General features: G+C 30.6%; 2 protein-coding genes across 3 annotated transcripts; both read left to right on the top strand.

Moving 5' to 3' along the window:
- The first annotated feature begins 1,174 nt into the window (after window positions 1–1,174).
- On the top strand, window positions 1,175–2,933 carry LOC126710002 (heavy metal-associated isoprenylated plant protein 24). 2 transcript variants are annotated; one of them, XM_050410385.1, is made up of 3 exons: window positions 1,175–1,257; window positions 1,895–2,108; window positions 2,401–2,933. In XM_050410385.1, exons 2-3 carry the CDS (start codon window positions 1,952–1,954, stop codon window positions 2,694–2,696), a joined length of 453 nt encoding a protein of 150 aa, XP_050266342.1. In that variant the 5' UTR covers window positions 1,175–1,257; window positions 1,895–1,951; the 3' UTR covers window positions 2,697–2,933. The 2 variants fall into 2 exon arrangements, with proteins under 2 accessions (XP_050266342.1, XP_050266341.1); XM_050410384.1 differs by lacking the exon at window positions 1,175–1,257 and having other exon boundaries at window positions 1,650–2,108.
- A 4,115-nt stretch (window positions 2,934–7,048) lies between these two features.
- Window positions 7,049–11,972, top strand: LOC126708091 (agamous-like MADS-box protein AGL104). The gene is made up of 12 exons (XM_050407911.1): window positions 7,049–7,233; window positions 8,097–8,150; window positions 8,260–8,292; window positions 8,411–8,429; window positions 8,665–8,726; window positions 8,900–8,927; window positions 9,044–9,105; window positions 9,232–9,331; window positions 9,471–9,521; window positions 9,605–9,711; window positions 10,813–11,014; window positions 11,832–11,972. The coding sequence occupies exons 1-12, from the start codon at window positions 7,049–7,051 to the stop codon at window positions 11,970–11,972; spliced, it is 1,044 nt and encodes a 347-aa protein (XP_050263868.1).
- Window positions 11,973–13,395: the final 1,423 nt, after the last annotated feature.

The raw sequence follows: 13,395 nt of genomic DNA, 5'->3' as shown, positions 1-13,395 counted from the left end.
AATATTTTCTATAAAAATATCATAATAAAAAATTATTATTATTATTATTTTTACTAATGTCCCACATAAATTTTATATAACAATGCTATCATTACTCATTTTAAGAATTTATTTGGCATCAATTTTAACTTTTAGCTTTTAGTTTTTATGTAAAAAATTTTAAAACCTTATTTTTCTCGCAATCTTTTTTATTTTTTCAAAATTTTTCAAGGTATAAGTATATTTTAACATACTTTCAGAAAAAATTAGACTCTTTTATAGTGGTATATTGATTATGTGATGTATTGTAAGCTTGTTTAAAAAAAGTCTATATATTATTTTCGTGTGAGTGTATTCTAATAAGTATTATTGTTTTTTTATTTTTAAAAAATTTAAGCCACTTGGCACAGCCGCCTACACCTTTTGCGGGTTTTGTTTATTCTATTATTTTTCTTAGTCCGACCGCCCAAATAATCACACCCTCAATCAAAAACACAGTTCACAAAAATAGACAATTGCTAGTGATTGTGAACACTCAACAAGACCCTTTTCAAACAGGTTGAAGCAACTACCGGCTCCCATTGAATTGTTTGTTGCCACGTGCATCCGATCTCAATCGTTGATATATCTACGTGGCATCTCATCCAAGTACTCCATGTTGCACCCATTATATTATGATTATCATCGTGCATTGATTTATAAACTTTTGTTGGGATTTTATTTTATTTTATTTCATTTCAAACTTTTGACAAGTCTTTCCACGAGCATAGCAATCAAACTTAAATCATTGTTGTTACTTTCACATTTCGTGTGCCCAAAGAATTAAACTCACTATAAGCACAACAAATTTGGACTTTGGAGGCAAAACCAAAGTCTACTTAAATTTAAGCTACTTTTAATGCTAATTACTATTAGAGTAATGCTCAAGACACAGAAAAATGTACAGTTTTATGCTATAACTCACTGTATAATGAGTTGTGATTGGTGCAAATATATTCTCATATAACTCACCATCACACTTACACTAATCACAATTCGCCACGCGGTAAGTTGTGACACAAAATTATGTACTTTTCTTTGTTCTAAGCATTATTCTTACTGTTAAGGTCTCAACAGCTTTTCTTTATGTACGTACGTAATGAAACTCATATATAATAAGTGCGAGTAGCAAACGAAGGTGTACTCATATTTTAAGAGCTAACAAAGCTTAAAGGGATAAAGAGCAAAACTTTGAAGCATTTTTCTTTTGGGTTTGTTGATTTGTTCTCTCTTTTGAAGGTAAGAAGGAATCCCCTGATCTAGAGCGAAGTTTCGTACAGATTCTAGGAAATCCAACTTTATATTTTTTTTATTTGCTCATTTATTTTGTGTTTGAATAATACCGAGGACAAAACAACTTTCACAAATTGCTGATATATTTAACTTGTTATGATTAAAATAATATCGTTTTTTTATCTAGTTTAACTATTAATAATTTGATACTGATTTTTAATTATTCAATCACAGTAAAATATGTCAACAATTTTAAAAATATTGTGAAAAATGTTATGTTATTTATATTTATTGTTTTTTTAATGTCTTTCCTACACACACCATGGATATTTTTTCATTGATTCATCCGTTACTGTTAGACCACCAGCTATATATAAATCTATACAAGCCATCAGAACCCATGACAAGAACCACTACTAGTCCTTCATTTCTCTTCTCCTACAATTTTTTTTTTTCCTGATCATTCAAACAACAAGATCAAGTTTAGACTTGTCCTTGTCTACTGCTTCGAGTGTTCTCTCTTGTCATGTTTGCTTAATTTTCTTTAATTAAATTTAACCTTTTCAACTACTCTCAAGCTTATCTTTAAGCTTTTGCATTTCCGGCCCACATCTGCTTTTTATTTATACAAAAAGTCTTGCAGAAACTTCTCTTAAGACAAAAATCATCCTGAAGCTAGAGATTTGAAGAAACAAAAAAAATGGGAGTGGAAGGCACTTTGGAATACTTATCCACTTTATTAAGCAGTGCTAAAAAACGCAAGAAGAAGAAGCAAATTCAAACTGTAGCGCTCAAAGTCAGGATGGACTGTGAAGGGTGTGAGCGTAAGGTCAAGAATGTTCTCTCCGGAGTAAAGGGTATGTTTCATTTCTTATTATTTTCTTTTATCTCTATTTTTTTTGTAGTTTCATGACAGTAATTAATATCAAGGCTACAGACAAATCAAAGGTTTCTTGTGTCATTAGACTTATTGGTGTTCAATAATAAGTCTTGAGTTACAAAATTTTCTACAAAAGAATGTCAGTGATGTGAACCAATTTTAAAAACTTAGTAACTTTATTATTGTAAAAATTGTTGTGTTTGTAGTATCAATTGCTTTATTATCATGGGACTACCTAGAGATAACACTTTTTTTTTTTTTTTTTGCAGGGGCTAAATCTGTGGACGTGGACAGGAAGCAGCAGAAGGTGACTGTTACAGGTTATGTTGAGCCGAAGAAGGTGTTGAAGGCAGCTCAATCAACCAAGAAAAAAGTGGAGATGTGGCCTTATGTTCCATACACACTGGTGGCTCATCCTTACGTTGCTCAGGCTTATGACAAGAAGGCACCTCCTAATATGGTCAGGAGCATTCCCAATACTGTCACAATTAATGAGACCACCGTGGATGACCGCTACACCAACATGTTCAGTGATGAAAACCCAAATGCCTGCTCCATCATGTAGATCAAATATTACCAAATCGATCTGCTTGTATAGAAATGTTAATCGTAGGCTAAGCTAGCTATACATCTAGCTGCAGCAGGGGTTTGTGTTTTGTTGATAGGGTTTGATGATTATGTTAATATCGATCTCTGTTTTGAATTTTCTTTTAGAGAGTTTGTGCACGGTGGACATGAGCTTTGGAAATGGGAACTGTTATTGAATGAATGAAAATGTGTGGGTTGCTACTCATTTCAGTAATTCAGCATAGCTAGAGTCTTCCTCTATTTGACATTTTTCACGACGTTGAAAAATTTTCCTTACGCATTTGGCAGGACATGTTGTTGTTGTTGTTGTTGTTGTTTTTTTTTTTTTTTTTTTTTTTTTTTTTTTTTTTTTTAATTTTTAATTTTTTAATTTTTTAGCGTCAATTATAATGGCCGTTTCTGCATGTGAATCATATTGTATAGGCTAGTGTTTATTATATGCACTCTGTTATACACGTTCAAATATGTGTAAAAATGTATGTTATAGGATGTGCTGTGCGCATGTACTAATATTTCTCATTTTGTATGTATGTACGGTAAGTTGCAAATTATATATGGAAACCACATACAAAAACTTACTTCATCAATATTCATAGTTGATTAATGATACTTTTACCATTTTTTTTATATCCCTTTTTTTACATCTTGTTTCAGGTGTTAAAATGTGAAAGATTTTTAAAATATGGACATTTTCGTGTGTATATATATATATATATATATATATATTATATAAGATAAAATTTCTATTCTAACCTAATCTAAGTGTATATGTGTGTGAAGCTTTCTCTTGAAGATTTGAACCCCGACCTTTGTCTTTCACACCCTACAAGTATAAGACCATCGCACCAAGGATGTGCGGTGGTGACATTTTCATATTAATTGTGAATATTGGTATAAAATAGTGGATGTAAAAAAGTATAAGATGATATTTTCTCTAAATAGTTAAGTACTTAGATGTACTTTATGGTATTTGGGTCAGAATCAAATTTCTTTGGCCATATTATTAGTGTCACAAATCAGACTTCCTAATAACACTTAATTCTTGATGTAAGATTAAGTCCGCTAACATTTCACTTTTATTATTATTATTATTATTATTATACATGAAATGAATTAAGACGTAGGCTTCACGGGTAAGATTGTAAACAAGCATAACTAAGCCGAGTTGAGTATTAAAAGTAGAGGCTTGTTTATTTAGTTTATTTTAAATACGAGTCGAATTTGAGCTCATTATTAAATAAGATTATATGTTAAAAATTGGTTCATTTTCTTATTGATCAAGTGCGAGTTTTTCACGAGTTACTTGATCAACTTAATCTTTTCTCATATATAGTAAAACCATGATTAAATTTTTTTTACTCCTTCAAAAATCTATATTAATAATTAATAAACCATGATTAAATTTTTTTTACTCCTTCAAAAATCTATATTAATAATTAATAACTAAATTAAGGTTGAAATTATATTAATTGAATTAACTAGATAGATTTTCATACATGAATTTTAAAAAACAAGGTTGACTAACTTTGTATCGTTAAAATTTATATATAATGTGTACTACGAATGGACTATTTATATATATATATATATATATATATTATCAATAAATTACAAATAATAATTTGATATCATACAAACTTATTTATAGAATTATAAAATCTATTATCAATTAAGTTCGTATATATAATAGGTGTATTATTAAATAAGTATACATAAACATATAATATTATATTATATACATTGAAATCAAGTCTCATGTTCATGAGATTGCTCATGAACATTATTATGTTTGAGCTTAATTAACTTGTTTAATAGCTGAGCTTAAATTGGACTTTCTTAACTTATTTACTAAACATATAAACATAAACAAGTCATTTTTTGAGCTAAGCTCCAACTAAACAACTTGTTAATTTACAGCACTTTTCAGGGGCTCATTAGTGTTCACACTTTGTAAGTTACTTTGAACATAAACAGCGCCTCTTGTATTTGTATTTTGATGATATAGATTTTATCATTGATAAGTATAGCTAAGGAGAAGTGGTCCTGGCCAACTGGCGTCTGCATCATTCGCAAGAAAATTTAGAAAGAAGGTAGGACAGGGAATTAATCCAAAGGAATATTCACCAACCAATTAATACCAAAACTCACATACACCAAGTATTTGAAAACCTACTTTTTGACAATTAGCATATATAAGAAGACGCAGCAGTACCTAATAATTAGGCGCCTCCCTAGACAAAATGTAACCCTTTCACAAATTTATTACCTCAAATTTTATTGAAACACGTCGCATCAACTATTGTAATGACTATATGTTATTATAATGATTTTTTGTTGTTGTAATAAACATTTTTTTTTCTTGAATGAGTGATTGTCATTTTCTAAGAGCCAATGATTTTTATTTTTATTTAAGATTAGAAAAGGGACAAGGTTAATTCAAGGGAATAGTTTAAGCCAAGAATCACAAATTCACAATTTAGAGTATTAAATACAAATTCCAAAATCCAATTCTAAAGATGACAATGAAAACCTATGCGTGGTGAGTTCACTTAGGCCCATGGAGTAAGCATTGTTTAGGGCCTCTGAGTTTGGATAAGTTTTGTCCTTAATATGGGCTCATTAGAATTTAGCTGGTTGGCCGAATTGTTCAAAGACAAGGGTCATTCCTAATTATAATCTGGTTTGACCTTGGGCTCAGAACAACCCAAATTTCAGGTAAAATTATATTGAATCATCAATTATTAAGTCGTTGAAGTGACTAATCATGTTCAGTTGACGACGGGTGCAAGGCTTCCAATCCAATCAACATCAGGTTGAGCGGCGGTTTACCCCTCCCAAATATTCTATTTTGACTAACCTGCCATATACACCCATCATTTGTTCAACTTCGGCATTTCATGACACTTCACACTGATGAAACCCAAAAATCTAATGAATATTTCACTAAATCTAACAAAATTTCCACTAGATTTGTGATATCTTTGTTGATTTGAGGAGATCTTTAATAGATTTGGTGAGAATTGCTATAGATTCAATGGATCTTTGCCATGCACCACAATCTGACAATCACAAGTCCAAAGCTTTTTTAGACATCGATGAGTTTGTGACCTTGAAACCCAATACAATTGGGTCAAGTATGGTTTGATGGACAATTTGACCCAACTTGACCCGTGGACACCTCTAATAAATAAAAACAATTATGTTAAAGAAAGTAAAACAAAATTTCTAGATAAATAGGACAAGAAGTTATCTTTTTTTTTCTTCTTATTTATAAAATGGAAAAAAAAAATTCCAAATTAACAATTTGGATATTCTCTCAAACTATTGACCAAAAAAAAAAAAAAAATTAAAATGATTTCAGATATTGAAATGATTCATCATGGTAATTATAATTTATAAAACGAAATTTGAAATATTTTATTCACATATAGGCTATAGCAATATTCATTTAGTTATAAACTTTGCAATTTTTTTATATGCAACTCACTTTCTAGGATAATTATTGTGTACGTGTACGTAGATTGTGTATGTACAAATTATTTTTTCAACAGATGTATGCACAAATTATAAGTTAGTTCCAGTTAGTTTAACTGGTAAAGTTTCTGATAGTTGAATAAGAGATCTGGGGTTCAATTCCCGTCAATACAAAAAATTGATTGGTGTCTTAATTTGATGATAAAGAGCTATCATCAGGAATGGACGCCATTGGTTGAAAATTTCTCTAAAAAAAAAATGTTAGTTTCTTTCAAGGGAGAAAAAGAAAAGAAAAAAAAAGGACTAGAAGTATAAGTTAGTTCAAACTTAATGAATGGCAGCACCATTTGAGGCAATTCGTACGGTTAACATTATCTATTTGTGTTGACCAGGTTTCGATGATTTTACTCAAATTTATGTTGCAAACCAAATTTAAAAAAAAAAAAAAAAAAAAAAGTTCTACTGATACATCGACTCAAAAAAAAGGCTGAATAGTGCATATCACCAAATTAAAGTCTCCTGGAAATCAACAGTCAAGACACAAAGGGGCTGAGTCAAAATAACCAAACCAATTAACGGTAATGCTTAGTATTATACTATCAACCATCAAAAACACCCAAAACCCTGTGATCCTTTCTTTTTGTTTTTACATCCTAAAATCTCTCTTCCCTATCTCTTCTCCCACCCATTTATAACCATCTCTCTCTCTCAACAACCCATCCCTTAACCTTCATGTCCATGCATTGTTTATTATAGGGCATTAATAACTATTTTTTCTTCCAAAAAAAAGTTGTTTGACTTTCTCGAAAAAATTTCAGTTTCATTCTTTTGCCCAGATATAGGTGACAGATCAAGATGGGTCGTGTTAAACTGGAGATAAAGAGAATAGAAAACAACACAAATCGACAAGTTACATTCTCAAAGCGTAGAAATGGGCTCATTAAGAAAGCCTATGAGCTTTCCATCCTTTGTGACATTGATATTGCTCTCATCATGTTCTCTCCCTCTGGTCGTCTCAGCCATTTCTCGGGCAGAAGAAGGTGGTATAATATTAATACATACCACATTTCTCATATTATCATACAACTATCTGACTTTTTTGCATTCTTTTTGTTTTGTTTTGTTTATATACATATTTGCTTCAATATTTGAATTGTGGTTTATTAACTTGCAAACACTAATTCATGCAATCGATTTATAATTGTGTATGCTGCTCAATCCAATGATTTTCCAATTATTAATGAATTTGTTTTGAGGGCTAAAATGGTGGTTGTCATGGAAAAGTTGTGCGCTTATGAAGCAATTCTTATGAAAAGAATATGATTTTTCTTCCAATAATTAGCTATTTGGTCTGTTTTGGTGTACTCGGTATTGCCTTTTAAAATAAGTCTTTTTTGTCAAGAACTTTATAACTTAATTATTTTACATTTTTTGATGTTTTTAATAGGGATATTTAGAATTCAAATCTTCTCTCATCCACAACTATCAAATTATAATAAATAAATAAAAAAGGCTCACTTCAATGAATATTGTTGTTTTATGTTGCCCCCTCGACGTGGGCTTCTTGCACCATGCAAAAGAATGTACAAGTGGCGGAAAATTATGGAATTATTAGTTTGAGGTTGTAATAGGTGGTGTGCATAGAAATTGGTAAGCTAGAAATGGAAATTACTTTTGGTTTATAATAATAGGCTTGAACAAATTATGGAATTAGATGTCATGTTATGGTTGCACTTCTTTTACTTTTTTATATAGTTGATTTTCGTCTTATTGATTAATAATTTTATAAACACAATTTTATTCTACGAGTGTATTTGTATATAATGTGTATGCATATGTGTGTTTTTTACATTGAAATAAATTTTAAGACACATTGTGATAAATTTTGTTATCTTGGAATTAGGATTGAGGATGTGTTCACTCGTTTCATCAATCTCCCTGATCAAGAAAGAGAACAGTACGTATGATCTTATTGTTTTCATTATTTAGTTTAGAATTTATTTACAATTCTTCATTACTTTATTGTCTTGTTAATTTGATTAACTTCATTGGTTTATCTGTTGCAGATCTTTACATCCTACAGAGAAGGGCAGGCATTTGTATGCACTCAAAACTATTTCTTCTTCTTTAGCTTATATCCATAACCCTTTCATTTTATTTATTTATTTATTTTGTGGGTACAATTGATTTATATAATAATTCGTTTCTCTTTGGCAGTGATATTCAAAACAAAGAGGTAAGACGAAATTATTTTGATGTTTAATTTTCTTTTAGCTAAGGGGTTAGGGGTGCCACCACTCCATCTTAAAATTTTAATTCAGCCATTAAAAAAAAAAAAAAAGAGAACAAAATGAGAAAAAAAAAATGTAAAAGGAAGGAAGAAAGAAAAAAGAGAGAGAAAAAAAAGAGTACTACACTCTTATGAAAAATTCAAGATAACTCTTGTTGAAATTATAATGTTGTTCATGCAGCATTTGCTTAGGACCTTACAGCAACTAAGGAGTGAAAATGACATTGCTCTTCAAATTGCCAAGTTTGTCTTCCTCTCTCCCCCCTCATACATATCAAATTTTCTTTAAAGCTTCTTTTATATATTAATGTGAGTTGTTTACATATTTAGTTTCAAAATTAGACTTGAATAATCTAATGGTGCTAATTTTTTTTCTTTCTCGCCGATGTATTAATATTATCAATGCTTCAAAAAAGTCCGACGGCTGTTAACTCTGATATCGAGGTAAGAAAAAATAGTCTTAGAGTTAGAGTTTTCTTTGTCACCTTATTGAAATTTGATATATATATATAAATTTTTTTTTTCCTTTAGATTTTTAACTTTGTTTAATCTGTCATTAGGAACTTCAACAGGAAATTGGTAGATTACAGCAACAACTACAAATGGCTGAAGAACAGATAAGGTCATTAAAAATTTTCAGAGAAAAAAAATGCTTTTGTTCCTATCTTATTTGTTTAGTTACATAATTTTCTTTACGATATATTAGTTCATGGAGACCAAAGTAATTTAAATGCTTCTCTAAACACAGGGTATATGAGCCTGAACCAACAAAAATCGCATCTATTGAAGAGCTCGAATCCTGTGAGAAAAATCTAGTTGATACCATGACACGTGTTATGCAGAGAAAGGTTGACAAACTTTGTTTGTTCATTACCACAAAAAAAAAAAAAAAAAAAAAAAAAAAAAAAAAAAAAAAAAAAACAGAATTCTGTAATATTAATCTAAACTTCCATTTTTACGACAACATTTTTTTTTAAATGTTTGTAGGAATATTTGCTGAGCAACCATCTATCTACTTATGATCCATCCAGTTTACAGGTAATTAATAAACTAAATAAAGTGCAATAACAAATATAATTTAGTTATGAAAGTAGCTTGAGTATTTTTTTTTGGATCAATAGCAAGGGATCACAGCCTCTTTCGAAAATGAAGTCGTCAATTGGATGCCGGATGGTGGACACAGCCATGGACATATTTTTGATGCATCTACTTCTCTTAGTCAACTAAGGTAGGTTTTCACCAAAAGTCTTGTAATTCAATTAGTTGATACTTTCTGATGTTTACATTAGAGATATCCAGAATTCATATTTCCTCCCCTCAAAGCATCAAAGTAATAATTAAAAAAAAAAAAATCAAACTATCTAAGGTAAGTTGTCACTTTTGCCACATGCCCTCTAAACCGTATTCTAAATGAAGTATAACTTGTAAGTGTTAGATTTATATATGTTAACGACTCTTTAGACCTATTATTAGTTTTCTCTCAAAAAGAATTATATCTGTTTTAATATATGATTAAACTTGTTCTATGAGAATGGACACCAACTTGATTTCTCCTCCAATTCTTAATAAGTAGGGTTTTTCTTTTAAAAAAATTAAAAAATAAATTCTTAATTAATATTTATGTATAGAGCAGGTGTAAAGTAATCAAAAGTTTTGTAACTTAACTAGTCAGCAATTTTTAGTTTTTTAATGAAGACATATAACAAATAAAGAAAAGGAAAAAAAGAAAAAAGAAAAAAAAGACAAGTGAAAGTACATTTTTAAGCTTCAAAACCATCTCTCTCTATCTAGACACAAAATTTGGCACTAGTGTGGAGCAATGGAAACAGAAGCAAAATAAAGTTTTGCTTTATACGGTTTAAGATAGAAAGTATATCATGCATCATATTGATGTATTATTCTCCAATACTAGTATGTGGGTCGTATATAACTGCAAGTACTATAAAAATAAAAATGTATATATCCGATGTATACCGGTATACGGTAATTATTGGAAAAAAGAGAGTCAAATGGTCTTCTTTTAGGGTCTAATGATTCAAAATAAGCTAGGATCATATAAGTGACTAGATTTAGCTCTATTCTCTTTACACTAAATTGAAGATATATTTTTGACAATTAAATTATTACAAATAGTGGAAGGAAAATTTGAATTCTAGTTTTCCTAATGAAGAAGACCAACTAATGATATTAAATTACAAGATTCTAAGCAATTTAACACAAACACAAGGCTCCTGGGAAATTTAGCATATATTGAAGCAAATATATTTGGGTTTTGCTTCATCATTTAGATTCAATTTACTAATGAGTTTAAACTTACATGTATTTGCAGGGAGCTATCATCCACAGTGTATGATCCCTTTTCGCAAGGAACAAGCTCAAACACGGACCCACGCAGCATGGGCACAAACCCAAGTGAAGGAAACTTCACATCTTGGTCTCAAGCCTACAACTCAACCGGGCACCAGCACCAGCAACAGCACCACCACCACTCCACCGCTCTCTTGTCACCGACTTTATTCCCTCACATTCAGGTTTTCCTTCTAGGACATACTATACTCACTTGGAATAATAAGAATTTTACTATGATTTATGAATCACCATCATTTTGCAATTTATACACATGGTTGCCGTAAGAGCTTTGGAATGGCCCACATGCCATTTGTGCCCTAGATTGGTTGGACCAGTTTAAACTCATGGCTTGGGGGTAGCCATCTTAGAATGAATTTTTTTGTGTTGGGCTTTTGATCTTAGTCTCAAGCCCAAAATGATTAAGCTGGCCCAACTTGGTTCTTTTTATTTATTTTTTAAATAATAAATAGGTAGTGGAGGAGAGGAGATAGAGCTTGAACAACATATAAGAGGCATTTATGGTAGTATAATTACGAGGCTCACTAGGTTATTACTTGAATTCTTGGTAGTTTAAAAGGAAAAATTATTGAATATTTTAGAAGTACCATAAATGCTTACTCTTCTCTCTTACATGAATTGTAGGTCCCACCATAAATTAAATTAGTAAGACTCATAGTTATATGAGAGAGGGGAGAATGCATTCATAGTATTTCGGGAGTGCTCAATAATTACCTACTTAAAAGTTCCCAATGTTTGCATTTATAATAGTATAATTATAAGATTCAAGTAATAATTTAATGATAATGACATCTTTGAATGTTTTATAATGTCTAATGTCTATGGTTCGAAACTCACTTCCTTTCCCCTACCTCCTTATTTACTACTATTTTAAAAATATATATAAATATAATACATTTTAGTTTGTGGTGTGCTTAATCTAAATTTGTGTGTTTTATTTTTTATTTTTTGATTCCATCTAAAATCTTATATTATTGCCAGCATGGAATGGTGGGACCAGATATATCTGAGATGATGCGACAAGAGCAAGTGGAGATCCCATTAAATGGCTCGCATGTTCAAGTGGACAATGAAGTTGCAAATTATGACTCCAAAGTTCATCAGCTTAATAATATGCAATGACACCAAGATTTGGAAAAATCTTAGGATCATAGTAAAGTTCACACATCTACCACTCATAACTTACTACGTGGCTAATTTTGGTAAAAATTGTGAACTTTGCTGTGATCCTAGCATTTTTTCCAAGGTTTGAAAGACTCATTATTATGCACGGCTTTGTTACAGGGGTTCTTGTATTTGTATGATTAAGAAACTGTGCATAAAAAGGTATAAATACGCTAGTGCTTATGAGGATCATATATGACTGTATAGCAGAATTTTGGCTTAATTTTCAATTTGTCCCCAGAATTTTCAACTTTATTCAATTCATCTTGATATTGGAATCCCTACCACTATTCAGCTTCAAATTATAATGGAAGGTAGGAAATTAATTAAGCATATGTATGAATGTCACTTGGATCTAAGTATATACTATATATACTCACCAAGGAACTCATAAGTCATAAGGGAGGCTGTCATAAACCTATACCATTGGCGTCTCCATGACTTATCGTGCGTTAAAACCTTTTGTTTTTAGATGTTTGTGTCATCACTGATGCAATATTTTGCCAACCTTGAATTTTTTTTATTATTATATATTTTTGTAGATCTATGTAAAAGTGATAAACTATTCTTAATTTGTCACATCAAAATATGATCCTAGAAGAAGTAGAGTAATGCTTAAGTATTTCTTAAGTATAGTGAATGATGCTTTCTTTTCTTACATTTATGGCGGGGTCCACCATGAATGTGAGAGAAGTGAGTATTGTTTTACTATGTTTCAAAAGTAGTACTCAAGAATTTTCTAAAAGAGAATATATCTACACGGTTTTAGGGAACTAACTAGACAACAATAGAGCTTATTTACAAGTATTACACTTTATGACTTGAGCATGATATTTGTTTTATTCCAAATGACATGCTAAAATCAAAATTCATATTCATCGGATGGTTCAAAGTTTTAAACAGCATTTTACTCCTTGATTATTTTGAAATTTTGATTTGCCCTTGATGAATTCATCAATTGCAAAATGGGATGTCTACATGATGTGATCATAACGGAACATAATTGATAACTTTGTTCTCTAACATGAGTCCCTTTCCTTAATTTAGATTAATTAAGTGGTCAACTTCATACTGGGTAAAATTTGTGGTCTTAAGCAAATGATTGAATTCATACACACACATATACACTAAATAGTCTCCGGTATGGTATTTATAAATTTGGTCACTCTCAGCCCCTTCCCTCCTTTGTAATAGTTATCTCATGTCTTTGGCATATGCATTATCTCTCTTACACACCACCTAATCTACCAAATTGTACTTTTTGTTGTTGTTGCTGCTTTTGCCTTACAACTGCGATTGAGTATTGTTGTTGATCATATTGTACTTAGCTATAAACATAGAACATTAAAGAATGAGTAATGTTATAGACATAATAATTGTC

The sequence above is a fragment of the Quercus robur genome, chromosome 12, assembly GCF_932294415.1.
Source record: "Quercus robur chromosome 12, dhQueRobu3.1, whole genome shotgun sequence".
NCBI lineage: Eukaryota > Viridiplantae > Streptophyta > Magnoliopsida > Fagales > Fagaceae > Quercus > Quercus robur.
Note: the sequence above shows the minus strand (reverse complement) of the source record. Positions and strands in the feature narration are given on the sequence as shown.

Excerpts from the sequence above, each read along its gene's own strand:
- LOC126710002 (XM_050410385.1), top strand. The coding sequence starts at position 1,952 with ATGGGAGTGGAAGGCACTTTGGAATACTTATCCACTTTATTAAGCAGT. Across the intron at positions 2,109-2,400 it reads TGTTCTCTCCGGAGTAAAGG|GGGCTAAATCTGTGGACGTG; the intron begins GTATGTTTCATT and ends TTTTTTTTGCAG.
- LOC126708091 (XM_050407911.1), top strand. The coding sequence starts at position 7,049 with ATGGGTCGTGTTAAACTGGAGATAAAGAGAATAGAAAACAACACAAAT. Across the intron at positions 8,727-8,899 it reads ATTGCTCTTCAAATTGCCAA|TCCGACGGCTGTTAACTCTG; the intron begins GTTTGTCTTCCT and ends GCTTCAAAAAAG. Across the intron at positions 9,712-10,812 it reads ACTTCTCTTAGTCAACTAAG|GGAGCTATCATCCACAGTGT; the intron begins GTAGGTTTTCAC and ends ATGTATTTGCAG.